Raw genomic sequence first — 27795 nt, forward strand, 5'->3', positions numbered from 1 at the left:
TTTTTAAAATAGTTTTACTTAAAAGTATTGAGTGTAGAATATTTTTGATGGTTTCATTTTAAATTATTGTGTGTGGAATAGTTTGAAATGGTTACAGTATAAATTATTGTGGTGGATTGGACTAATGGTTACAGTATACTATGGCTGGTACAATAATTTAAAATTGTTACAGTGTAAATTATTGCTGGTGTAATACTTAACAATGGTTTTTAAGGATTTCTTTTATTTATAGAATAGCTTTTTTTAAATTATTTTTTGTGGAATTTTATTTTTTAATTGTTCATAAAATATATTTACTACAAGAAATGTTATTCCTTTTTGCAAATGTTTTCTTTGTGATGCAATATATTGCTTTTAAATGTTCTGACCAGGTTTATGTGTCTCAAAGTGGCTGCTTTTCTATGGGCAGGCCAGGTTTCTTGCAAGGCAGCTTTGCCAGATTTAGTGTGTTTCACCCTCGTTGTTTAGGTAATTCTGAGTCAGTTGATGGTTCTGTAAGTGCCTGCCCTTTATAATTTTCCACATTGCCTTGATGGTTTTTATTCCAGTGACTTTGTCTTTCCTGTCCTTAGGCTTAGGGAAAAAAAACTGGTTTTATTGGCAGTCTTTTTTGGGGGGATTCTTATTTTTTGGTGTTTTCCTGGCACTGTCATAGTTTGTGTGTGTGTGTGTGTGTGTAATGTCCCGCAGTTATCTACGCATTAATAATGATCTAGTAATATTAATAATATCTAATAATTAGTAATATCTAGTAATAACATCATCTTGGCCACTCCCACCAGGTCACATGGGTGGCAGGCCACTCCCACCAGGTCACATGGGCGGCAAGCCACTCCCACCCAGTCACATGGGCAGCAAGCCACTCCCATCCAGTCATATGGGTGGCAAGCCACTCCCACAAAGGAGGCCACACCTACAGAGTAGGTTTGAACAATTTTTGAAACCCACCACTGCTAGCTATGAATAGCTACAGATAACAAAACTGTTACATGAAACCAGAAATCTGTGATTCTGTTCCTATCAAGTTGTTTTTGGGAAACAAAATGTGAAAGTGACAATTTATGTTCATTATTGGCATAGTATTATTGGGATGCATAGTAGCCAATATCACTTTTATATTTATACCAAAATGCCTCATTCTGGATTCCAGATGATTTGTTGTGTATTTTTAATAAAATAATGCAGAATGTAAAACCACATACAGGACTAGTAAGTTCTACATGTGGGAAGTTATCATCCAGCCCCCTCCCAGAAAAATGAAATATCCTAGGAAATATTGAAAAGGCAGAATATTTCTCTGGATGTGAAAAGAAAGAAACATGCTTTAAAAGACAGAATAGTTGTCTGTAGCTTCCTGCCCATTCACACTTTGTCAATAGGCCATTGAGAAGGTCTGGCTAGCCCATTTTACATAATAAAGACTCCTCCACTGCAGCTGTAGGGGGAAGAGATATTACACAATCTCCACATGGCATCTGAGAACTCATCTATGGATTCAAAACAGCCTAGAGAGTAGTCCCCTGCATGGCACCATGGGAGTCTGACAACCAATCAGAATACATATCTTACACAGGAACAGGAAACAGAGAGGTGGGACTAAACAGGGTATAAAAAGCCTAGCAAGCCCCTTCCTCAGCCCTTCCTTCTCTCTTCTTCTCCACCAACATTGAAGCGTGTGATCACCTTTTCTGGTCAGGGCTCAAGCCATGTGGCCCTGTCCAACAATAAACCATCTTTCCAAGCAGCCTCCATGTCTCCAGTGTCTTCTTCCCCACTTGGAGCTGAACCCAGAAGGACATTTCTTTCAACATACATTGGCAGCTCAGGAATGAATCCTAAAATACTCTCTGGAAAAACCAGGTCTTTACAACTTCCCAGAAGGCTATAAGGGTGGGAGCAATCTTTCCATGGAATGTAAAGGTAAGTTCTTCCATTGCCGAGGTGGTGCAGTGGTTAAATGCAGCACTGCAGGCTACTTCAGCTGACTGCAGTTCAGCAATTCGGCTGTTCAAATCCCACTAGGCTCAAGGTTGACTCAGCCTTCCATCCTTCCGAGGTGGGTAAAATGAGGACCCGGATTGTTGTTGGGGGCAATATGCTGACTCTGTAAACCGCTTAGAGAGGGCTGAAAGCCCTATGAAGCGGTATATAAGTCTAACTATTGCTATTGCTATTGCTATTGCATTGGAAGGGAGTGTCTATAGAGAATGCCTACTATTGGGCCTCTTCCCATCACTCCAGTGGTAACTGAGCAGGCACTTTCTGACTGGATGAGATAGTATTTTATCAGGGGCTGCAGTCTGTTAAATTCTCAAGATCCATCCTGTTAATATTTTACAGGTTGGGCAACTCCCATAGCAACGATGTACAGTATCTTGTAAGCACTTAGTGCTTCTCAAGCTTGACAACTTTAAAGTGCAAAAATTTCAAGTCCCAGAATTCCTCAGCTAGCCAGGTTGGCTGGTGAATGTTGGGAGTAGAAGTCCACACATCTCCAACTTGCCCTGCTTGAAAACACTGACTTGTAGGCTCTTGCATTATGTACCATCTGATTTATTTTTTTGATCGTTTTTGGTAGTTTTCAAGTGGAGCCCCATATAGAGCAAAGTACAATAAGTAAATATTTACTTGGTGCTAAACACCAAATGTTTTTCAATTTTTTCACTTCTTGTATTTAAGCAGCTACTGTATATGCAATGGGAGCCAGAACTACTGAATGTGAACAACAAAATGTGGATGGATATTCTTTTCATCAAACTTTAGACAAAATACGGATGAAAAAGTGGACTGTCTATATAATGATGTTTCTTACACTCCCTATGTTTTATACATCCCCTTGATCTCAGAGTATTGTGGATTTAACACTGGGTTTTTTCAATATGACAATGCACAGATTGAGCTCCACAGGCTTTTGAAAAAGCCTGAAGTGAAACAGTTGCCCTGCTTTATTTAGGTGCAGCAAAAAATGGACTATTTGTTTTTGAAGTGATAGCATTTTTTCTGTTTATTTCATAGATAAATTGGGGGAAGGGAGAAATTGCTATTGCTCTGAGACAAGAAACATAGCATTCATAGACTGTTACACCTTGTTTAATTTCCAAATGTAGTATTTTATATGTGTATAAGGCAGATGTTCTATCCCTCATTTGCTGAATAGAATAGTTAATTGTAAACAGTTAAAACTTTAACAATACCATTACATGGACAGGTAATATGGGATATCAGTTATCTCTATTGATTGGTTCATCAATTGCAATTACTGAATGCTACATCATAAAATGATTGTCACAGGGACAATCTTGTGTTTTCTGCTCTTCTTGATACATTTCCTCATTTTTACCTTGTCTAAAATTGACACCTGCTTTTTCCTCTTCCAGTTCCTTTAGCTTTTTTTTGCTATTTTCCTTATAAACAATGTTCAGCTAATTATTTAATTGCACAGTCTTTCAGGAAATGTAATTTTAAATGTCTATATTAATGTTAAACTTAAAAGCATCTAGTTTTGGAAAAGAGGTACAGATCCTGTCTTGTTGTAATGAACTCATATAAAAAGATTACAGGATAAGTTGATAAAATGTTGTTTGAGCGTCAGATAATATCATCTGTAAATATAAAAGCCAAATACCACTCACTCATCACAAAATCTCCAGAATCGTAAAGCCAAAAACTTGAAATTTGGCAGGTATGCTCCTCTTGGCTTTTAGGTGCTTGCTAAGAAAAGATTTTTTGAAATGACCATCAGATCATTACTAATTTGTATACAGTAATTAACACACTTTGATGCTAATGAATTCTACTCCTCCTCTGCATTTCAAAAGAATTCTGTTCCAACTGCCAGTTGCCTTATATTAACACGCTCTGATGCTAAGGAGTTAGACATTCTACTCCCACCTCCCACCTCAAAAGAACTCTGTACCAACTACCAGTTGCCTCACATTCTATTACCTCAGTTCAAACTGGCAGATGTTCCACTGCTTCACTCAGGAGCAGTCTGGGGCTCATTACAGTACTAAACGTTGGTACCTCATCAAAATGCCCGTTTTAGGCATCCTCATACTATGGCCGATGGGCCGGATACGCCCACCAATGCAAAGTATATGACCTGTGGAGTGGTGGGATGAAAATCAGCTGACAGCTTGTAAAGAAGTGCTTTATTTTTTAAAAAAATTAATTAAATTTTTTATTTACAAACATACAAAATACACACAAAACTTAGATGTACACTACATTTACACAATACATTGAAACTTCCTGTTCCTTCTAGTAGCAGTTTCAAATCGGTACAATTCTCCCTATGTTATTTCCCCTTCTAATATATTTCATTTGAGTTTCACCATTTTTAACCCTCTTATTTTACTCATCTCTGATATACTGGGTAATTACCTCTAATAAATTTAAACTCTCTCTCTTTCTCTCTCTCTCTCTATATATATATATATGTGTGTTGTATTTGTGCTGATAAATAAATAATTCTAAATAGATAGTTATGTAACTCTCTCTCTCTGTATCTATCTATCTATCTATCTATCTATCTATCTATCTATCTATCTATCTATCTATCTATCTATCATCTATCTATATTCTCCTTAACTTCTATTTTTGGCCTTTATTGGCTTCTTTCATTGATCCTTGTTTCTTTCCCTCATCCACCCATATCTGATAATATTCTGTTTCTTCTTTTCCCTGGATTTCTTTTGTTAATTTATTCATTTTGGCACAGTCCATGACCTTTCTTATTATTTCATCTTCGCTTGGTATCAATTTATTTTTCCATTTCTGAGCAAAGGCAATCCTTACCACCGTAATTATGTGTAGAATTAAATACTGGAGTTCTTTTTTTATATTTCGTTGCCATTATTACTAGTAAAAATACTTCTGGTTTCCAATCAATTTTGACTCCTGTTATTGATTCTAGCCAATTTTTAATCTTTTTCCAATACTTTTTGGCTTCCTCACACATCTACCATATATGATAATATGTTCTGTGTGTTGATTCACATTTCCAACATTTTGGTGAAATATTTGCTGAGATTTTTGCTAACCTTGCTGGTGCCAGGTGCCATCTGTAAAACATTTTGCACTGGTTTTCCTTGTTATGCAACCGATAGTGTCATTTTTAAATTTGTCTCCCAAATTTTTTCCCATTTATCTAATTCAATATTGTAGCCAAAGATCTGTGCCCATTTTACCATTTGTTCCTTCACAATTTTTTCTTCCATTTTATACTTCAGAAGAAATTTATATATTCTCCCTATCATCTTTCTTTCTGTGCTTTGAATTATTTTGTCTAATTCGTGTGGTTCCATTTGGATGTTGTATAATTTAGTATCATTGTTGTGTTTAGCTTTGATTTGCAAGTAGGTTAGCCAGTTGACTTTCAATCGACTTTTGTTGTGCCAATTCTTCGATTGTTTTTAAATTTTCCTGTCCATTAATTAAGTCTCTGTATCTTAGCACTTTATTCATATCTATAAAATTTGGGTGCATTGTCCTTTCTGTCAGGGATAGCCAATTCGGGATTTTCACGTAGTGTTTTTATTTTATTTTATTTTGAGCCAGTTTTGCAACAGCGCGTTTCTTATTAGATGTTTTTGAAAGTATTTGTGCGTTTTGTTTTTGTCATCCCATAGGAATGTATGCCAAGCTACTTGCAGATCATGGCCTTCTAAGGTCAAGATTCTTTTATTTTTAACTCCATCCAGTCCTTCAACCATGTTATTGTTACTGCTTTTGCATATAACTCCCAGTCTGATAATGCTAAGCCTCCTCTCTCCTTGCTATCTTGCATTGACTTTAGTTTAATCCTCGCTTTTCGTTATTGCCAGATGAACCTAGATGTTAGTTTGTTTAATTCTTGGAAATTTTTTTTACCAGGATTTATAGGTGCAGCTTGCAACAAAAATAAAATTATTGGTAAAATATGCATTTTAACTGTGGCTATACGCCCCATTAGTGATAGCTGAATATTTTTCCAACTTTCTAAATCTTTCTTTATTTGTGTCACTAGTTTATTATAATTATCATCTTTAATTGTAGAACATTTTGCCGACACCTAAATCCCCAAGTATTTCACTTTCTTAATTGTTTGCATTTTAGTCACTAATTCCAATTCCTCTTCTTGCTTTTTTGTCATATTCTTAGTTAACATTTTTGTTTTGCTTTTATTAATTTTTAATCCTGCCACCTCCCCATATTCTTCTAATTTTTGAATTAATTTTGGACTAGATTCTAATGGATCCTCTAAAATAAATACTAAATGATCAGTGTAAGCTTGGGTCTTATATTCTTCATTTTTAAGTCTTAAATCTTTTATTCCTTGGTCCTTCCTAATTTCATTTAACAATATTTCCAGAGTTAGTACAAACAGCAAAGGAGAGAGGGGGCATCCCTGTCTAACTCCCTTTTTTATTTCGATCTTCTCTGTTAGTTCTCTGTTCATCAGAACTTTGGCTGTCTGACTGTTATATAGTTTTTCTATCATTTTTGTAAATTTTTCTCTAAATTTCATCCTATCTAATTGCATTGTTATAAATTTCCAAATTATGTTGTCGAATGCTTTTGTGCATCAAAGAAAACCAATACCAATTGTTTTTCTGGATGTGCCTCATAATATTCTAATATATCTAGGATGACTCTCATATTATTTCTAATGTGTCTGTAAGGTAAAAATCCATTTTGGTCTGGATATATTAGTTCATTTAGCACTTCTTTAATTCTTCCTGCCATAATTGCTGCAAATAATTTATAATCAGAATTCAATAGTGAAATTGGTCTGAATTTCTTGTAAATTAGCTTCTTCTTTAGGGATTAGCGATATTATTGCTTCCATCCATGATTCAGGCATCTTGGCTTTTCCTAAAACTTCATTAAATATTTCCACTCCTAGTTCTTCCAATATTATTTGATTATATTTATATAACTACACCGGGATTCTGTCTGGTCCTGGGGTTTTATTCTTCTTCTGGTTTTTCAGGACTAATTCTACTTTGGCTGTTGTTATTGGTTTATTACCTCTCTTCGTTCTTTTGAGATTGAAATTATCTTTTCTGGGTTTAAATATTGTTTTATCTTAGTTTCCTCCATAGTATCTTGCACATATAATTTTGTGAAATATTTTTGAATAATTTGCTTCTTTTCTTCTGATTTATGTTGAATATTTCCCTCGTCATATTTTAGTTGATATATCATCCTTTTTTCTCTTTCATTTTTCAATCTGTATGCCAGCCATCGTCCAGGTTTGTGTGCTTGTTCAAAGTAATTTTGTTTGGCTGCTTTAATTTTCTGCGCTAATTCTTTTTGGGTTACATCTCTCTTTTTTTCTTTTTTAATTTTATTCTTTGGGTCTTTCTGCATTTCAGGTTCAGCTTCCCTAAGTTCTTTTTGCATACGTTCTTGTTGCTCTTTTTGTTTTCTGATTTTTCTCGCTATATAGGCGATCATGAGGCCTCTTATATATGCTTTCATGGTATCCCAGAGATTTTGTATTGAGGTATCTTCTTTTTTGTTTGTTCTAAAAAATAATTTTTTAATTCTTTCTCTAGCATTTGAGTGGATTCTGTTTCTCTTATGATATTTGGGTTCATCATCCATTTTTTTCTTCTTTTTTGGCCTTTCCATTTTAATTTATTTGGGTTATGATCCGCCCATTCATTTGTTTCAATTTAAATTTCCTCTAATTGATTACATAGTCCAGATAATATCCAGGCCATATCAATTCTTGACCAAGACTGGTGGGGGTTTGAATAGAAGGTATACTGCTTTCTTGTTTTGGGCCTTTCTCTCCAAATATCATGTAAAAGTGAATCACCCTGGAAAATTCCTCGCTTGATATTAACCATTCCGTAGCTCTCATTCCCTACTGCCAACTCAGTTCTCCATTGTTTCATTGCCTTTTCAGTAAAGGATGTAATATTTTTGCTAATGCCAGTTGTTTCTAAGCATTTTATGATCCAACTATGTGGCAGTGAGTCAAATGCCTTTTTGTAATCAATCCAGACCATATTCAAGTTCGTTTTTCTGTTCTTACAATTTTCTAATATCATTTTATCAATTAGAAGCTGATCTTTTGTGCCCCTGCTCCTTCTTTTGTTGCCTTTTTGCTCTACTGGCAAGATGTTGTTTGTTTCCAAATAATCCATCATGTTATCTGCAATAATGCCTGTGAGTAATTTGAAGGTTGTTGGTAAGCATGTTATTGGTCTATAGTTTTCAGGTGTTGTTCCTTTAGTTGGATCTTTCTGAATCAAGTATGTTTTTCCAGTTGTCAACCATTCATCAATTTGGCCCTTTTGTAAAATTTCATTCAGTTGCCTGGCCAATATTGCATGTAAACTGGTCAGATATTTGAGCCAGAAACCATGTAATTGGTCCTTTCCAGGTGATGTCCAATTCTTTACCTTTTTAACTCGATTTTTGATCATCTCAGTTGTTATTTCTAATACTTGCATTTGTTTGTTGCCAATGCTTTTCTCAAAGTCATGTATCCATTTTGCTTCCTTGTTGTAGTCCTTTGCATTTTCCCACAATTCTTTCCAGAATTCAACTGTGGCCTGCTTTTCTGGTTTTTCACTTTTGGTGTCACCATTCACATTAAGACTTTGATAAAAACGCCGTTGGTCTGATCGAAATTGCTGATTTTGTTTATATTGGATGATTCGTGCCTCATATCTTTCAATTTTTCTAGCTGTTGCTGTTATCTGCTGTTTTACAATCTCTACAGCTTCATTGATGTTTCTTGTATCCAATCTAGATCTTCTGATTAGCCGATCTATGATTTTGTTGTTTTTAAGCCGTTGCTCATGCATGTTCTTTAAGTTACTAGCATCTGCCCTTAATTTTTTGATTTTTTGTTCTAGACGGATTTTCCACTTTGGCTTTGATGCTTTTTCTGTTGTGTGACTAGGTACTTTAATTTTAATGCCTAGTTCGTTAGTGACTATTACAGCTGCGCTGTACATTAACTGGTTTGTTTCCAAGATGGATCCCGGTTCAATTGTTGAAAACACTGCATTAACCATTTTCATGATAGGGGCCAAAATTTTCTTAGGCACAGTTTTTAGTGATGGTAAACGTTGCCTTTCCTCATTAAGCAGAAAATGCTCCATGATCTTATCCTTCAATTCTTTTTGTTTTTGAGTTAGTTCATCAGTTGGTTCAGTGATAACTGGTTCTAGTGGTGGTGATGTTATTTCCTCCCTGAGAGCTTCTTCTGGGAGTTCTACTATAGTGTCTTTAGTTGTGTCTTGAATATCAGTTATTTCCGCTTGTGATATTGTTTTTTGGGTTTTGCAATTTGCCTGAATTTCCTCATGTTCAACTTCACTAAACACTTTATTCCGTATAATAAATCGCCTTTGATCTGCTAGTCGTTGTTCACTAACATTTGAATCTGGATATTGTTGTTTCCATAATTCATACATTCGCTTTAAATATCCTCTTTTTTCTGGCTCTGAGTTGTAGTAACAGGCCATTATGGCACGGTTTTCATCTGCACTATATTTTTGTCGTTTTGTTGGCTGGTCCACTTGTAGCCCACTTGTCGATGGATGTCCAGGGACCCCAACATCCGCCGCGGCCCTTGTTAACCCGCGCGACGACCGATGCGGTATGGAATTCTTATTCGTTTTTTTCACCATATTGTATGGGTTGGCGGGGTTTTTTTTACGGGACCAGATGCCAACCTGATCCCAACCTTCCTCCTTTCTCATCCGGGCTTGGGACCGGCAACAGCGGAGTTGTATTATTATTATTATTATTATTATTATTATTATTATTATTATTATTACTTTCATAGGCCATCTTTTTATCTACTATTGTGTTATAATCCCCAATTGAGCAAATACTTTCATAATCTAATTCATTAATTTTGTTGTATAATTTCCTGTAGAATTCCTCTTGTTTCTGATTTGGTGCATATATCACTATTAATAAGATCAGTTTTTCTGTTGTCTCTAATTCAATCATTAGAATCCTGCCTTCTTCATCGGAGTAGACTGCTTTGGAGATTATTTTTTCCTTTATATAGGTTGCTATCCCTCTTTTTTATCTGCCAGTGCTGTATATAGTTTTCTTAATATTTTGTTTTCCAGTAAATTCATATGTTCCCTTTTAATGTGCACTTCCTATATATAGGTTATGTCTGCCTTCAGTTTCCTAAGTTTATTAAACACCTGTGCTCTTTTCTTTAGTCCGTTCAATCCATTCAAGTTTACCAAAATAATTGTTGTTTCCTGGTCCATGTTTTTTTATTACTTCTGGTTTGTATCTGACTTTTCCCTCTCGCGCCTTCCTTTTCTGCCCTCTCTCTTTCTTGCTTCTGTTCTTCTTCCCTGTTTATTTCCTTATCTTCTTCTTCTTGACTTCTACTTTCTAGATCCTCTTTACTTCCTTGTTCTTCTTCCCTTATGAAGTATTTTTCATAGAATTCTTGCGCTTTTTCTATGTTATCTATTTTATATCTCTTTCCTTGCCAAGAGACCAATATCCCTTCCAGTACCAACCATCTGTACATTATTCTATTTTTATTTAACTGGTTAGTTAAAAATTGGTACCATCTATATTGTTCCCTGACTCTCTGTGGTATCTGTTTAAGAGTAATCAACTCTTTTCCCTTGTATGTTATTGTCCCTTCTCTAGTTTTTTTGTACACTTTATCTATGGTCTTGTGGCAAATCTTACATGCACTTCTTTTGGTAGTCTATGTCATCTGCCATAATTGGTGCGTACACGGTAAACCTCATCAATGTCTCCTCTCATCTCTTGTTCCTTTCTCTGTAAAATTTCAGCAATTTTTTTTGTCATTTTTCCTTTCAGGTCTTCCTCTTTTTCTTCAACTTTGTTTTGGAATAATATGAAGCTCTTTCCATTTTGAGGAAGATTATTGATTCTTCTAACTCTTTATTAACTTGTGAATATTTCAACTCCATTCTTTCCATCCTCTGATCTGTATGTTCTATTTTTGTTTCGATGTTCTGGATTTTCTGTTCGTTGATTGTTAAGGCGTTCTGTATCTTTTCAATTTTGTCATCCATGTTTTTGATATCTCCTTTCAGTTCTCCCATTTCATTTTTAATTTCCTCATGGTTCCTCTTCGTCTCTTTGTGATTTGTAGCTATCGCTTCTTGGGTTTTCATCATTGTCTCTTGTATCATCTGGAGCATCAATTACATACTTTGCATTGTTTGTGCTGTTCCTGCTGTTCCTGCCATCAATCTACCTTTATCCAGCCCCAATGCACTCTCAATAGATCTTTGGTTTGAGGGTGAGGATGCTGCTGATGCTGGGTTGGATGTTGTTTTTTCCCCTGTCTTCATTAAAGTAGTACTAGTTGCCATCTTTAGCCCTCTGTTTATCCTCACCCACAGTTGCATACAAGCTCTACTTTACTTCTACTTTATCACAAATATCAGTGGTTATATATCTTAATATTTAACAATAATTAACCATTCTTAACATCACGTTTCAATATCTAACTATCCTATATATTATTCTATTTTTAATCCTTAACTACACACACGTTCCCCGCCTCTGCCTCTCACTGCTTTTCGGCACCAATCCAGACTGTAAAAAACAGTCTTCACCACAGAGCCTTTTTCATTCTAGCTCACCTGCTCTGCCAATTTCACGTTGTCTTCCTTTCTTGGGTTGTCAATGATAACAGATGCCTTGATTTCAACTGCTTTCTCTATTCGCTTCCCTCTTATGGGGCCGCCATCGCTCCAGTCCTGTCCAAATGACAGGATAGATCTTTGTCCATTTAGTGGGGTTCTCCTACCCACGGGGAGGGGGGGTTGCCTTACCACCCCACTATCTTCAGAGTTTCCCCCTGAATCTGCCGATCACTTCAGGTTCCTCAGTGCTCAAAAGTGAGCCCAAATGAAGAAATTTGGGTTACGGGTTACGGGAGCTGCCGTTTTTCAACCCCAGTTTAAGTTTCAAGTTTAATTTTATTTATAGGCCGCCCACTCCCAGAGGACTCCGGGCAGCTTACAATGAGAAAAGAGAAAAGCAATAAAAGAAAATAAAAATAAAAATAGACAAGTTAAAAACTCAACAGATACATTTGTTTCAGTCGGGGCTGGACCTCAACAATGAGGTCAACAGCCCTAGGCCTGCCGGAATAGCCAGGTCTTGACAGCTTTTCTGAAGGCCATGAGAGTGGGTGAGGTCCGTATTTCTGGGGGTAGTTTGTTTCAAAGGGTCGGAGCAGCCACAGAGAAGGCTCTCCTCCAGAAGGCTCTCCTCCGACAATGCTAGCCGGCATTGTCTGGCTGATGACATCTGAAGGAGGCCCACCCTGTGGGATCTTACCGGCTGTTGGGAGGAATGTGGCAGTAGGCGGTCTCGCAGGTATGCTGGTCCTAAGCCATGCAGGGCTTTAAAGGTAATAACCAACACCTTGAATTGCGTCTGGAGACCAATAGGTAGCCAGTGCAGCTCGCGGAGGATAGGTGTAACATGGGTGTATCTAGGTACACCCAGTATCGCTCCCACGGCTGCATTCTGGACTAGTTGCAGTCTCCGAACATTTTTCAAGGGTAGCCCCATGTAGAGCGTGTTGCAGTAATCCAGTCTTGAGGTGACTAGGGCATGAGTGATGGTCTGGAGTGCTTCCCGGTCCAAGTAGGGTTGCAATTGATGCACCAGGCGAACCTGGGCAAAGGCCCTCCTGGTCACAGCCAACAGATGGTGTTCCAGTGTCAGCTGTGAATCCAGGAGGACCCCTAAATTGCGAGCGCTCTCTGAGGGGTGTAAGTTTTCACCCCCCAGGATCAAGGATGGACTGTCTGAACTATCCTTCGGGGGGAACATCCATAGCCACTCAGTCTTGTCGGGGTTGAGTACGAGTTTGTTTACCCCCATCCAGATCCTAACAGCCTCCAGGCACCGGCACATCACGTCCGCCGCTACACTGAGCTGGCACGGGGCAGAAAGATATAACTGTGTATCATCAGCATACTGATGATACTTAACCCCGTGCTGTCAAATGATCTCACCCAGTGGCTTCATGTAGATGTTAAATAGGAGGGGGGACAAGACCGAACCCTGCAGCACCCCATATTTAAGGGGCCTAGGGGTCGGCCTCTGTCGCCCGACCAACACCGACTGCGACCTGTTAGAGAGGTAGGAGGAGAACCGCCGTAGAACGGTGCCTCTCACCCCCACCTCCTCCAACCGTCGCAGAAGGATACTATGGTCGATGGTATCGAAAGCCGCTGAGAGGTCAAGAAGCACCAGGATAGAGGAATGTCCTCTATCCCTGGCCCGCCAGAGATCATCGGTCAGTGCGACCAAAGCGGTTTCTGTGCTGTATCCAGGCCTGAAACCAGACTGAAAGGAGTCTAGATAATCTGCTTCATTCAAGGTCCGTCAGAGTTGAAGTGCCACCACCTTCTCAACAACCTTTCCTAAAAAAGGCAGGTTGGAGACAGGACTATAGTTCTTAAGAATAGCTGGGTCCAGAGAAGGCTTCTTAAGGAGGGGCCTCACCACCGCTTCCTTAAGTGGCTGCGGGAAAGACCCCTCCTGTAAAGATGCGTTCGTAATCATCTGGATCCAGCCTCGTGTCACCTCCCTGCTGGTCGAGACCAGCCAGGAGGGGCACGGGTCCAATAAACAGGTGGAGGCACTCATCGTTCCCATGGCTTTGTCCACTTCCTCCGGGGAGACAAACTCGAACTCATCCCAGCAAATCTGACTAAGAGTCCCCATCGGCATCTCAGCTGGTGCTGCCCAAGTAGAGTCTAGGTCGGCCCGAATCTGAGTGATTTTATCCAACAGAAACTAAACAAACTCCTCAGCTCTTCCCTGCAGAGGTTCCCCCGCTTCCTCACCTTTTAGGAGGGAGCGGGTCACCCTAAACAGGGCAGCTGGGCGAGATTCCGCGGATGCAATAAGAGCGGAAAAATATGTACATTTTGCCGCCCGTATCGCCGCTAAATAAGTCCTAATAAAGGCTCTTAACAGTGTTCGGTCAGATTCAGAGTTACTAGCCCTCCAGCGTCTCTCTAGGCGTCTCTTTTGGCGCTTCATCTCCTGGAGTTCCTTGGTAAACCAAGGTGCCCTCCTGGATCCACTGCCGCGGAGAGGCCGCAAAGGCGCAATCTGATCCAGAGCCTCAGCCGCCGCAACATTCCGGGCCGCGACTAAGGCCTCTGTTGGGTTGTGGGCATGGGAGTCAGGTATCCCTCCAAGCTCCTTCTGAAATCTTTCCGGATCCATCAGGCGCCTGGGGCGGACCATTTAATCGGCTCCACCTCCCTGCAATGGGGGAGTAGCATCCTAAAGTCAAGCCTCAACAGGAAATGATCTGACCATGACAAGGGTGAGATCTCTATTCCCCTTAATTCAAGATCACGTCTCCACCGCCCTGAGAGAAATGAAAGGTTGACTGCCCGCTCTGTGAGTTGGACCCTGAACTACTTGGGTCAAGTCCATGGTTGTCATGGAAGCCATGAACTCCTGCGCTCCATCAGAGTGTTCACCCAGGGATGGCAGGTTAAAGTCCCCCAGTACCATCAGTCTGGGGAACTCCACCGCCAACCCGGCTACCGCCTCTAGGAGCGCAGGCAGGGCCGTTGTGACGCAGCTGGGAGGTAGGTACATCAAAAACAAGCCCAATTGAACCCCTAGGTCCAACTTGATAACATGATAACATCACCCAGCATGATAACATCACTGCAGGAAGTCAAATAAGTGCTTTAAAAACAGCCTTTCAGATGTTTTTCACAGCCATGTGATCCAGGGCCGCTGAGTGAGTAGGGAAGAGGCTGCTTTTAAAGTAGCACTTTAAAAGTGAGTGAGGAGGTGGGTGGGCCCATTTTTTGTCAAAAAAAATTGCATGCATAGCCTTTAGGAGGCTTATAGAGTACTCCTGGCTGCTGGGGGGCAAAATTGAGCAAAACACGGGGTGTTTTTCACTTATTTCTGCCTTCCCCAGCCCGCAGGAGATTTAGATTTAGATTATTTGTATGCCGCCTTTTTCCCTGAGGGGACTCAGGGCGGCTCACAATTCAGGAGCTCTCTGAAAGCCTTCTACAGGCTCTGCATGGCCATTTTGGTGAAGGGGATGGGGTTTTCAGAGGCAAAAAGTGCTGTATTCAGTGTATAACACACACCCAGATTTTCAGCCTCCTTTTTGAGGGAAAAAGGTGATTCTTATAATCCGAAAAATACGGTAGTTTGCTTCTGGGTGTGATTCAAGATGCTGATTGTTATCCATATGATATGGTTACTCAAGGGTCTCTCGTTGTACCTGCTCAACCTATTTGATCTGGCAGGCCTTTGGTAATTCAGATTTGTCTGATAAATGTCTTATCATCTCTACTGCATTTATTGCTTGTATAATTGTCTAGAACGGAGTCCACAACCCTTGGTCCATGGACTGGCACCGGTTCACAGCATGCCAGAAACCAGGCCACACAAACAAGCAAAGCTCCATCCGTGGGATGCAGGCAGCACATCCTCTGGTCCATGGAAAATCCTCTCTTCACAGAACTGGTCCTGGTGCCCAAAGGTTTGGGGGCCACTGGTTTAGAACACCCTCTTAGGATCTGAATAATTGACTGCTGCTATGAAATCATGAGCATTTCAGATCTAAGACTTGTAATGCATTTTTAATTGTAAATTTTACCAAAATAAAATAAAACTGGTAATAACATTCCAAAGACAAACATTAAAAAGCAACAATAAATAAGGAAAGATAACAATATAATCAGAATACTTTTAAATGCCACTTTAGAAGATTGTCTTTAAAAAAGGAGAACCTCCTACTAACACACAATACATATTCTACCACAATAGACAATTATTTTCTTGCCTAACTGCAGCTGAAGCTATTTTGCTGGTGTTGACAATAATAGAACATGCTGTCAAACTCCACAGAATTAATGCTTGCTTTGAGTTGATGTCACTTTATTTTTAAATTACTATTTAATTAAATAGATTTTAAAACAATTATAGAGGACACAGTGCTTCTCTTTGGTGGGGGAACGGATTGCTGTTCCACAAAGAAGGCATGTTTCCCAGAGGTGGGATTCCGCCGGTTCGGACCGGTTCATACAAACCTGTTGTTAATTTTCTGCGCAGTTCGGTGAACAGGCTGATTGCACCACTGACTGGCCCTACCCCACCCTGCCTGGGCTCTTGCAGCCACTCCTTATCTTGCCTTGACCACTTGCCTAGAGTCATGCCCGTGGCCTAGCTGCTCTCTGGTTCCTCACCCAGACCAACCTTAGATCTGCAGCGCCACCTTGGCCTCACTCCCTGGGTGTGCACACAGGAGGTGATGACCACGCAGGGCCTGGCATCCCTGAGGACTGCTTGCTGAGTGCTGCCCTTCACCCAGGTCACCAGCCCAGCACTCACATGCGTGGAGACTCCTGTGTGCATGCCCAGGGGTGGGGCTGAGGTGGCAACATGGATCTAAGGCTGGCCGTGGGTGGCACTGACACCTTCATGCCCCGCTTGCTGGCCTTTCCCTGGGACCACCCCATCCCCACATGGGAAAGCTGTGTCCCTACCTGTGTGTGAAGGAAGGAAGAGGTAGGAAGGAGAATACATGGGACCCAGGTGGCTTCTGCCTGCCAGCGTGCCATGGACAGTAGGAGATCGCAAGCTGCAAGGACTCGTGGGGGGGACCATGGAAGGCGAATGGCAGTGGTGTGCGGCTTCTGGCATTGCGAGGGAGGAGGGAGGGGCAGAAGCAGAACTGTTCTTTCAGCATCAGCATGGAGGTAACGGAGAGGAGGGTAGACAAAAAGGGAAGTTCTGCAGGTTTTTTTTTAATGGGCAGAGGTTTCCCATTTTGATCCCCTTCCCCTGACATTGCCTCTGTGCCTGACGGACCTCTGCGTGACTCTCAGCTCACCTCTCCAACCCATGTACATGTGTATGTGTGTGTGTGCGTGCACGTGCTTGTGGGGGGGGGGTAGGGGGAGTTGTCTCACTCATTGCAGCCTGCAAGCTCATTGTAGCCTGGAAACTAACGAAAGCTCTTTTTTTGCAATGTTTATTTTTCTCAACTGCTCAGCCCAGCCTCTCCCGATCTTTTCCTCTCCAATGTCATAGTGCTGGGCTGCAAGGGGCTCATACACACACAAACAAACATGTGCACGAGTCTGGGAGATGTGATCTAAAAACCAAGCTGAAGCAACGATTGGGGAGGGGTCAAAATGGGAAGTCTCTGTCAGGAGCTTAAAAAAAGAAAAGGGGGAGGGAAACAGGAAGAAGGGAAGGACGGAAGGAAGGGAATAGAGCAGCGGTGGTATTCAGCAGGTTCTGACCTGTTCTGGAGAACCGGTAGCTGAAATTTTGAATAGTTCAGGGAACCGGTAAATACCACTTCTGACTGGCCTCTGCTCCATCTATTCTCTGAGTCCCAGCTAATCGGAAGGATGTGGGGATTTTGCAGTAACCTTCCCCTGCCATGCCCACCAAGTCACGCCCACAAAATCGGTAGTAAAATTTTTTGAATCCCATCACTGGAGTAGAGGCAACTTGGTTGGAGATGCCTAGGTTCAAAGGAGAAAGCAATGTTGTCTTCTGTTTTTCACAGACAGAACTTTGTTGGCAATCCAAGTTAATCCAAGGAGCCCTTTGAATTGTGAGCTCTTAGGAAAGCATCCCCTCCTAGTGTTTTGCAAACACCCATTTCCAGTGGGGAAAACAGGACAAAGCAGAGTGGGGAAAATATTTTCCTTTGCTATATTACCAGTCTGAATTAGACCATGGCAGGTTCCCTATAGGAGAGCCCTTTTAAGGATTATGTATTAATAGAAAAGCAACTAACTTACCTCTGTTCCTAAACGCTAAAGCTATTGTACATAAAAAACAGAGGAGCTCTGATCAACTATCACAGCCAACATTTTGATAGTTTTGCTGTTGTCTGTGGACTCTCCCACTAGATGCAAGCACGGGATAAACTAAGTCTGGTTTGTTCTCAGTCTTTGACCACAAACTACTAGCAAAAGTGGCATTTGATCACAAGGCAAGGAGACACCGAAAAATGTTTCCCCTTTTGCATTTGTGCATCCAAGAAGGGACAGGAAAGACAAAGAAAAAAAGAAAGAGAGCAAGGAAGGGAAAACATGGGAAAAGGGGAAGAAAGAAGAAAGAAAAGAAAACAAAGAGAGAAGCAAAAAAGAAGGAAAAAGAAAAAGAAAAAAAGGGAGGGAGGGAGGGAGGAAGATTATAATGAGAGGGAGTCAGATTCTGAGGAAAGTCCTGCCTTAGCACTTGGCCACCAGCAGCCCTGCTGCCCTTTTGGCATCCCCTTGTCCCCTCCTCCTGACCTCTCCTGGTGGTCCCCCATCCTATTGCTGAGGATGCTTTGGTTACAAAGCTGGGCCTCCTCACATGGAGCGGGAGTGGACCTCCCTCTGACCCACACACTTTGCCCTCCTGCATACACCATGAGCAACATGCCCAAGGAGAGTAAGCACAGCAGCAGCAGCAGCCTTGAGGAGGAGGTAAGCGCAGCTGGGCACCCCCTCAGGGAAGCGGGGCTGATTCGTGGGGTACCAGTGTCTGGGAGTCCTTTGAATGACCTGAGAAGGATGGAGAGGCTCCTCTGGAGGACAAGCATTTGGCTCTCACCCTGGTCTCACCTTTCTCTGCTGGAGACAATGGATCCCCCCAGACCTGCCTGGACCACCACAGGCACCCCCTGACATGAACAATGTCGAGCTGGCTACACGATGCCACCCTGACCACGTCCACTTTGGCCATGCCCACCCAGTTACATGCCCACTCGGCCACGCCCACTCAGCCAGTCATTAGGGCAGAGAACCAGTTGTTAAATTCTTTGAAACCCACCACTGAGGTTTCCTCAGTGATGATAACATTTTAAGAGAGGGGACCTGGAGTATACCCATTTTGCCAAAATTTAGTGGTCAGATAGAAACATCTGGAAACAAGTAGTTTCTCAGGTATTTAGGCATTTATAATTAATGATCAGCACCTTGAATTGTACTCTGAACCAAACTGGCAACCAATGCAGCTTCCATAGCAATGGTGACACACGGACGTGATGACAGGCACTCATTATTGCTTCTGGTATTGCATTTTGAACCACCTTTACCTTCTGGGTGGTCTTCAAGAGTAGCCCCATGAACAGTACATTGTAATAATCACATTGTGAGGAAACCAGGACATGAGTATGTGGAGTGTCTTCTGATTGAGGAGAGGATGCAACTGTCTCATTGGGGCACCCGTACATAGGCCCTCCTGTCTCCTGCTCTTTGAGTAGTAGCTGCAAGTCCAAAAAGATCCCAAGTTTGCACCTGTCATGAACCGGAAAGTGCATCCAAGCCAAACAATGGTAACAACTTTGACCCCAGGGAACCAAATGACAGCCACTGGGCCTTGTCATGATTGAGTTGAAGTCTTTCTATCCCATCCAGATCTGAACAGCCTCCAGACACTGTCAATACATTAACACCTCTACCCGTGTAGTTCTCTCATCATTCCATTCTCAAATTAGATTTGCAAATCCTTAGCTGCACTCAACTAAATACTTGTGGAAATAAAGCCTTTCTTCACCAAATCAGTGTTCAAGGCTATCCCAACTTTTTCTTTCCCTTGGAGCTTTCTGGTTTCACCAAAAGGACTGATTTTAATGCAATCTAGGTAGCTTTTGTCTAGTTTCCAGCTGTTTTTTTGGGGGGGGGGGTGGAGATTGTGGAGAGTAATTGCATGGCAACTGCAGAGGCTCCTGGATGAGATGGATTATATATACCTCTTTCAATCAGGGTTCAGACCAGGGTTGGGCCTGAAACAGCATTGATTGCAATCATGGATGACATCTGGAGGGAAGAGATGGAGATAGTGCATCCATCCTGGCTCTTCTTGACCTCTCAGAAGCTGTTCAATAACACCAATCATGGTGTCCTTCTGGCTGGTTTTGAGAATTGAAGGTGGATGGCACTGTATTGTGTTGGTTTTGTTCCTTTCTTTAGGGACCGTTCCAGTCAGTGTTGATGGTGGGGGCATGGGGGGAAAGAGATGCAGTTGATTACAGCAGAAAAGGACCCTGAATAGAGTGGATCATCTGGTCCTTTCTCAGTCAGTTCAGGTTGGGATGCAGGATTGTGACTTACAACCAAAATGTACAACCAAAAGATTAATTGTGGTCATAATTCAAGAGCTGAAGTATTTCAAGCATTTTTTAAATTCCAATTTTTACATTGGCATTTCCTAGCTCATCTCTATGGCCACATCTTTTTAAAAAAAATTTATTGTCCAAGCCTTGTTTTATTACAGTAAAATGCTTTGGAACCATTGGTAATAAGAAATGTTACAAAATATTTGTAATTGTTATTACAACAAGGCACTGAATAATTATAGATAAGTCTGGTAGACAGCTGGAGTAGTGTTTCAGCTAAATAGCTGTCTGTGGATATGCAATAATAGTCTAGTAGAAGTTTTTAACATGTAACATTTTTAAGGGTAGTTTTTTCAGTTTGGGCAATATTTGTAAAATATCTATTCATGGCTCACATTAACATGGACTGTAATTTCTGAGTTCACACTTTTTTAAAGCCATTTTTCGCCCTCCCCAGGCTCTAGAGGTTTTATAGGAGCCTGGGGAGGGCACAAAGAGCCTCCCCCATCCCCCCCCCCCCGGAGGCCCTCTGGAGGCTTCATGAGCTTCCCTGAAGCCTCCGGAGTGCAAAAAATCCACCCTACAGGCAAACTGGAAATTCAGGGACGGACTTCCGGTTTGCTCGGAAGGTTGTTTTGAGTGTTCAGGAGGCTTCCCTGAGCAAACCAGAAGTCAATTCCGGATTGCTCGGAGGGTCATTTTGACTGCTCCGGAGGCTTCAGGGAAGCCTCCTGAAGGTCCCTGAAGCCTCTGGAGGGCTTCTGGGGGGGGGGCTATTTTCACTATCCCTAGGCTCCTATAAAGCCTCTGGAGCCTGGGGATTGCACACTGGGGGGATTGCACATTGCATTATGGGTGTGGCATGCCTGCACACACACACCCCTGCGCTCCCCCCACTTATGGCACGTCATCGCTGCTCTAAAGCTACTTCGAAATTTCCATTTCGGAATTGATGACAAAAAAAATGCAATGTGTCTGATCTGTGACAAGCGGCTCTTATTTACTGAATAGGCAGAAAGGATCTAGAAGGCATCCAAGAATAGAAAATGACTGACAAATATCATTCAACAAAAATATACTCTGACAGAACTATCCTTATTTATTTTAAAGTTACACCATGAGAAACAATTTTGAAAGTATATGGTACATGCCATAATGTACAGTACTATACATCAAAGTGCATTGTCACAACAGCTTAAGAGTGCATTTTCTTCTTTTTTTCTTCCAGAACTGTGCAATTGTAATTCCTTTTTTTGTTTCAGAATGGAAGTAATGTTGTGGGAACACAGCAGAACAAAAACAACAGAACATGAAAATAAAAATGCAATAGTATAAGAAGCGAAGCCAAAGCAGCTTCTCTAAAAATGTAAAGGCACTTTCACATGTACATACTTACAGATGTACATTGACACAATTAGGTAACAGTCAACAAGCAGGAAGCTACCAGCACTGCAATCTATCTAACTGACAGTCAAGGACAATACTGACTTGATTAGTATAGAGGCATTTAGCCTTCAGTATGCCTGTAGTTGTATCCATTTTCCTTTACATATCCACTTACTATACTTGAAGTAGCTACAATATACCATCAAACTACACACATTTTAACTCAAGTGAATGTTCTAACTGTAAACATTCACTAAACTCACTGTTTGTAATATTTTTCTTCACTAAACAATTTCTAATATAAGCAGTATGGAAGCCAGTACAGTTATATTCAGTCATACAGAATTTCCTTATGCACTTTCAAGATACAGGCACCCACCTTTGTTACACCATATGGCCTCTTAATAACAACGATCACTAGGGTAGAATGCACTTAAAAGAAAGCTGATATTTTCAAGTTTGTCCCACAGGTCTCAGATTTGGTCTAGTTAAGCAAACAATTCTCAATCTTACACGGGTTACTGTCATGTTTCACAAGTTTTATATTAGCTGAAGCCTCAATACTGAGTGTGTGGTCTTAGTTAAGTTTCCAGGGTAGAGACGTGTCATAGTTCATTTTGGTGACCCCATTCAAAAATATGAAAGCTTTATTGTTTCAGTCTATTGAGGGCAAAAAATAATTCAGCATTCCATAGCTGAATATTCCTAAATGGATTCTTTGTCTCACATTAATGAATATCATTAATTTCTATTTTTGTTTGCCAAATAGCTATTATGTCATCTGGGGCACACAAAAATTGGTCCCCCCAAAATAGGCCTGCAAGTTTTACAAAATATAATACTTAACAATAGATCAGAAATAACTACTGAGCAGCTGATTTTCAGTATATTAGGAAACAGCAACTTTTATGAACTTCTTAGCTAAACATAATTTAATGAGTTTTAGCATTTATGATCACTTAACAAAATGAATCAACTTCACTTAGTAGCAGGGAACAATGCCTTTCAAATGTTATGCAATAACAAGTGCGTTCACATATTAGCTAGTCTTCTACATTTTGGAATTTCATATAGTATAAAGAGAAAAATGTTCAACTGGAAGAACTGCAAGTTTCTATTGTGACAAGAGCTATGTGAAAATAAGTATTTGGTTTCAATTTTATGTGTCAATGGATGTAAACTGACTCCTCCCCTACCCCACATTTCCCTAGACTGTGTTTTTTAAAAAAAATAATGACAAACAGTAGTTTTCTTTAGAGTGCAAAGGTAAGCTATAAAACATTCAGAGAAAGGCCATGGCTTAAGTGTCAATTTGTGCAAGAGTTGTCGAGACAGATCACATATAACAGAAAAGTTCCTAATGATATAGCATTATGCCAGTTCAGAGCATTCATTCACACATGAAAAAGATACTGACATAATTAGAAAAAAAATAGTTCTGACCCACTTTATTCAGATTGTAGTACAGTAGAAAACAATGTTTTGCCCTGTGAATAAACTCTTGCCTTAACTGAAGGAGCTATTCCAGTTGAAAAAGAGATAATTCAATTTAAATAAACTAACAAAAACACAATTCATCTATATGCACTGTGTTTCATAATCTTGAAGATGCAGCAGCTTTAAAGTATTAACACGTTATTCAATTAGTTTGCAACTGTCCATGAATTTTTTGCTACAGATTATTGATTAATTAAAACTTGTCCAGACAAGTGGCTCTTAAGAATGTAAACAGTTTTTGAGTTGAATTGATAGCAAAGAGATTCGGTGCCCAATGTCTAGTTTTATTGCCCTGCAATTGGCTTGAGTGGGAACATTAGAAACAACCCACTTTCTTCAATAGAGTCCTTCAACAGGGTCAGAAGATAATTCTCAGTATTCCTGGCCAGTCTAGTGAAGGTGTCTGCTGGATAGCAACCAGGGGACGACTGCAATTGTCATTCTGACCACAGACTTCTATTGGTTTAGAAAACTGCTGTTTCCTAGAAGCAATTTAATTCCTCGTATCCTGTCAGTGAGCTGCACTAGGACTGTCACATGCATACTGAGTAGCTACTACAGAAGGCAACGTCAAGGTGACTCTCCTTTCTGCATTGACTTTGACAGGCTGCTTAGTAATTCTTAAAACACAGAAGCCTCAGCCCTTCTGAAAAATGAACTGCAACCAGGCAGCACTAAAAATAAACCCTATTTCTTAACAAATTCATTTCAAATAACCATAATTCTTTGTGATGTCATAAGCCATACTCAAGTATACATTGTTATATTAGTGTGATGCTGGCAGTGACTGTGGTGTTTTCATCAGAAAAGGTGCAGTGTGGAGATTTCAAGTAAATGTATGTATTCCTGTTGCTTTAAAATGGCATACATGACACATGTAATTTTCTGCCTTTTTGCAATACACTGGATCATAAACTAATCAAATAGGGTGGGTTTCTGAAATGTGCTAAACTACACCCCACCAACCCAATCTAATCAAGCTCAGCATGCCATAAAAATGCACTCACTGAGTCTCTAACTGTGTTAAGAATATACTGTAAAAGTAGACACTGAATGTTCCAGTTTAAAAATTGAACCCAACTCCTATTAAATACCCACGTTAAAGTAGGTAGCTCAAGACTTTTTAAAAAACAAATCTCTCCTTTTCTAAATATAAACTAATAATATATTGGAATTCAGACAACTATCAGATACATTCTTTTGGTAGTTCACTCCGCACTCGGGTTTCTTGAGTTCTACATGGTGCAAGACTTGTCAGCAGGGCCTTGGGAAGGAGAAGAGGGGCCTATGCTTGGGTTTGTTTTTGGAAGAACTATTGGCTTTGGTCTCAGTGCAGGAGGCTTCAGCTGCACCCCCATTCTTGGTGTCACCATGGGCTTGAAGGTACTCATAGTATCACTGGAAGAACTAGTGCTACGGTGAATCTGAGGCTCGGCATTTCTTAACATGATGTTGTGAAGAGGACTCAAAGATTCTGTTGAGGTGGTGCTGGTGGGAGAGTTCTTCATTTGTTCTAAGGTATCAAGGACAACATCTGGAGCATGTTTTGCCGAACTCTGGCGTTCCAGTTCCCGAAGTTCATTTAGAGCCGTGTTCATTGTCTCTTCAATATCCTATTAAGAGGGAGAAGCAAATATGTTGACAATTACTACAGAAATAGGAAAATCAAGCTTTGTAAATACCTTTTACTTTTATATGAAGCAACAGACGCATATAAATCCTGCATTTGCATAAATGTGTGTGTACCCTGAATTATTTATACAAATCATATACAAAAAACGTAATTTTCTTTGTCTTATATATGCATATACACTAGCATTCAATTCAAGTGATATTGATTCTGAATTCTGACAACTGAAAGAAGAAATAGGAAAGCCCCCCCCCCCCCCCCCAAGCAGAGAGTTAAAAAGCTCAACTGCGAAAGAAAACAGACAAATGTTCATGGAAAACAAAGGAAAAGGGATTTATTTATTTCATTTTATTTAAAACTGGCTTTGTTTAAACAGGTTTAGCACCTTTTACTCACAGCAAATGCAATAAATACCAAGGGTTTCCTGACTGGGTGAAATATAATACTGATGCTTTGATCAAAGTAAAAGTCTGAAGACCTTTATCTGAGCTTTATATTTAGTGTTATATTGGGAGCTTCCTTTATGCTTGCAAAGGATGAAGATAGGGAGAGTCTTTCAAATTTAAATGACTGACATTATCAAAGCATTTTCAACTTATGGTTGGAGAGATACAAGTCTACACTGGACAACAATTGGAGCGACATGATTGTACAATCATGTTCTGCAAAGCATTATATGTGCAATTAGGATCAGAACTGTACTTGCCCTTACAACAAAATATTGAGAGCACAATATTAAAAAGCTGCTTTTGTAGCAAAAAAGAGTTTTCTTACAGAAATGTATGCAATACTTGAATAAAATTTAGGTACTAATGACCTATTTTGTATCAATAAATGGCAATTAAAAAGATCTTAGCAAAAAGTAATGCAGCTATACAGATATGGACAGGAAATTCAGACAAAGCTACAATTCAGAGAAGCTGCTAGAGTAGTTTTTATTATGTGCCATCAAGTTGGTTTTTACTTTTAGCAACCACATATTTAGATTTTGTCCATGACGATCTATCCCTAACCTGTCCTTTCAAGTCTCCCAATGGTGCACTCATCACTACTATTGCTGCTGGTTGTCCTCTTTTCTTTTGTTCCACCTCTCCCAACAACAGAACCAGGGGTGAAATGCTATCGGTTTGGGCCAAATCACCCGAACCAGTAGTAAAAAATGCTACTGGTTCACCCGAACCAGTAGTAAAAAATGCTACTAGTTTGGGTGAAATGGTAGTCAGCTGATTTATATTAGCTAGAAATCGTGCAGCATAGCTGATAGTCACACAGCTGATTGTCGGAACATTTTTTGGGAATCCCTGTCCAATTTGGGGATTTTCACTCCAACATATCTGAAGGGATTTATGATGATGAAAATATATATATTGCTTGATGCAATTCACTCCCCCCCCCCCCAATTGTATGTTAACATTACATACCTGAGCAATTGACTCCGGGTCAAGGGGTTTGTGGTCATTGAAAACAGAATACTGGCCAGATGAGGTTGATCTTCTAATTGGAGGACTGTCACTTTTTTTCAGAGATTCATGTCTACTAATATTGGTGAGGCTGCTGTGGCCAGGTTTCCGTCTCCTTTCTGGGCTATCTGTTCTGAGGCTGTGGTTCTGAAGGGCAGCTCGAGAAGTAGCGTGGCTTGCCATAATGGGAGAAACTAACTCCATTGAGGAATTAGTAAGGCCATGTGGTGTATGAACTGGACAGTGTCCATCACTGGTCCTGCCAGGACGTCTGCCAGAAAGTGGGAGTTCAGATCTCTTGCATTGCCTACAAGACAGGGCAAGAAAAGGAAGTTCCAGAAGTTTCAGAAGACAAAATAAAGAACGTGTAAATAATTCTTTCAAAACCTTCCCACACCTGGCAATGATGCTGCAGCATGATATTGTGTAGAATATGAACTCAGAAAGTTGCCCCTTCAAATATTAACTTACACATGACTACCGCATTTTTCAGACTATAAGACGCACCGGAGTATAAGATGCACCAAGATTTCGAAGAGGCAAATTTTTAAAAAAGTTTTTGCACTCTGCAGACCTCCCAAAAACGGTCTGTTTTTTGTCAAAAAAGGGACATGCATAGCTTTTAGAAGGCTTATAGAGTGCTCCTGGGGGCTGGGGGGCAAAAAGTCCTGGTTTTTTGCTCATTTTGTCCTCCCCAGCCCCCAAGAGCACTCTATAAGCCTCCTAAAGGCTATGCATGGCCATTTTGGTGAAGGGGCGGGGTTTCAGGTCAAAAATGCTGTATTCAGTGTATAAGACACACCCAGATTTTCAGCCTCTTTTTTGAGGAAAAAGGTACATCTTATACTCCGAAAAATATGGTAGTCATTATTCCTTAATTTCCAAGTTCTGTGTGTAATAAAAATTATATGTTACAAGCATTAGTGACTACTTTATGTGAGGGAAAATAGATTTTAATATTTTGAAGTGCAATATAAATGAAACAGATTTATTTAGTGACAAATAATTGTTTATATTTACCTTCCTAGATATACTTCAGAATTCAAATCTGTTGGTGAACTCATATCTTTGGAAGAAGATTTGTCTTCAAGTATTGGCCCACTGCTGGTTTCACTATCTGCTTTTTGGCTCAGTGTATCTGAGAATGTATCATCCCTAAACATTAAAAAAAACTTATGTTGCAAAATTAGGGTATGTAGCTTTAAAACAAGAAAAGCATGCTTCAATTCAGCCTCTGTTTTATATCCCCTTATTTCTATTTATCTTCTCTTCACTAACAAATGTTTTGCGTGGGATTCACAAGGAGAAGCAATGGGATCCAAAGACAAACTTTTATAGTGTTACTATCATGCAAATACTGCAATGTGCATACTTGCATCAGAGATTAAGATACATCATGGCAGTGTTTGCAGGATGAGATCTTTGTGTTCGTGTCATTTTGCTGTGATTGTAGTTTGCTGTAGTTGCCACTGTTATAGTTACTGTTTTCAGAGGCATTTGTTACATGCATAATCAAACATTGACCAATACATGACGATCAAAAGCCTCTGACCAGAGTATTTTTCAATTCAATATTTAGTTTCTAGATACAGCCTTCATTTTAAATGCCTGCCTAAATGATTTGATATATTCAAAATGATACAATTATTTATTAATTGTTGAGTAAATAAGGTATAACTTCAAATTAGCCTTATAAGGAGGCTGATGTTAAGAGACAGCAA

At 40.2% G+C, this 27795-nt stretch overlaps 1 protein-coding gene and 1 long non-coding RNA gene across 3 annotated transcripts in view; one reads left to right on the forward strand and one right to left on the reverse strand.

Moving 5' to 3' along the window:
• Positions 1-1639: 1639 nt before the first annotated feature.
• Positions 1640-27594, forward strand: LOC116511044. The gene is made up of 2 exons (XR_004255711.1): positions 1640-1920; positions 27103-27594. It is a non-coding gene; the product is annotated as an uncharacterized LOC116511044 (long non-coding RNA).
• The window catches only part of SRGAP1 (SLIT-ROBO Rho GTPase activating protein 1), a 218007-nt gene continuing 213132 nt past the window's right edge, over positions 22921-27795 (reverse strand). The window contains exons 22-24 of one of the 2 annotated variants that reach the window (XM_032220782.1): positions 27095-27229; positions 26036-26381; positions 22921-24597 (exon numbers count right to left, since the gene is read on the reverse strand). In XM_032220782.1, the coding sequence (XP_032076673.1) occupies positions 24220-24597; positions 26036-26381; positions 27095-27229 (859 nt within the window). In that variant the 3' untranslated portion in view covers positions 22921-24219. Of the gene's footprint in view, positions 24598-26035; positions 26382-27094; positions 27230-27795 lie in introns of those variants that run through there. The other variant, XM_032220783.1, reaches the window with a different exon arrangement.

Source organism: Thamnophis elegans, chromosome 7 (assembly GCF_009769535.1).
Source record: "Thamnophis elegans isolate rThaEle1 chromosome 7, rThaEle1.pri, whole genome shotgun sequence".
In the NCBI taxonomy this organism is placed as follows: Eukaryota; Metazoa; Chordata; class Lepidosauria; order Squamata; family Colubridae; genus Thamnophis; species Thamnophis elegans.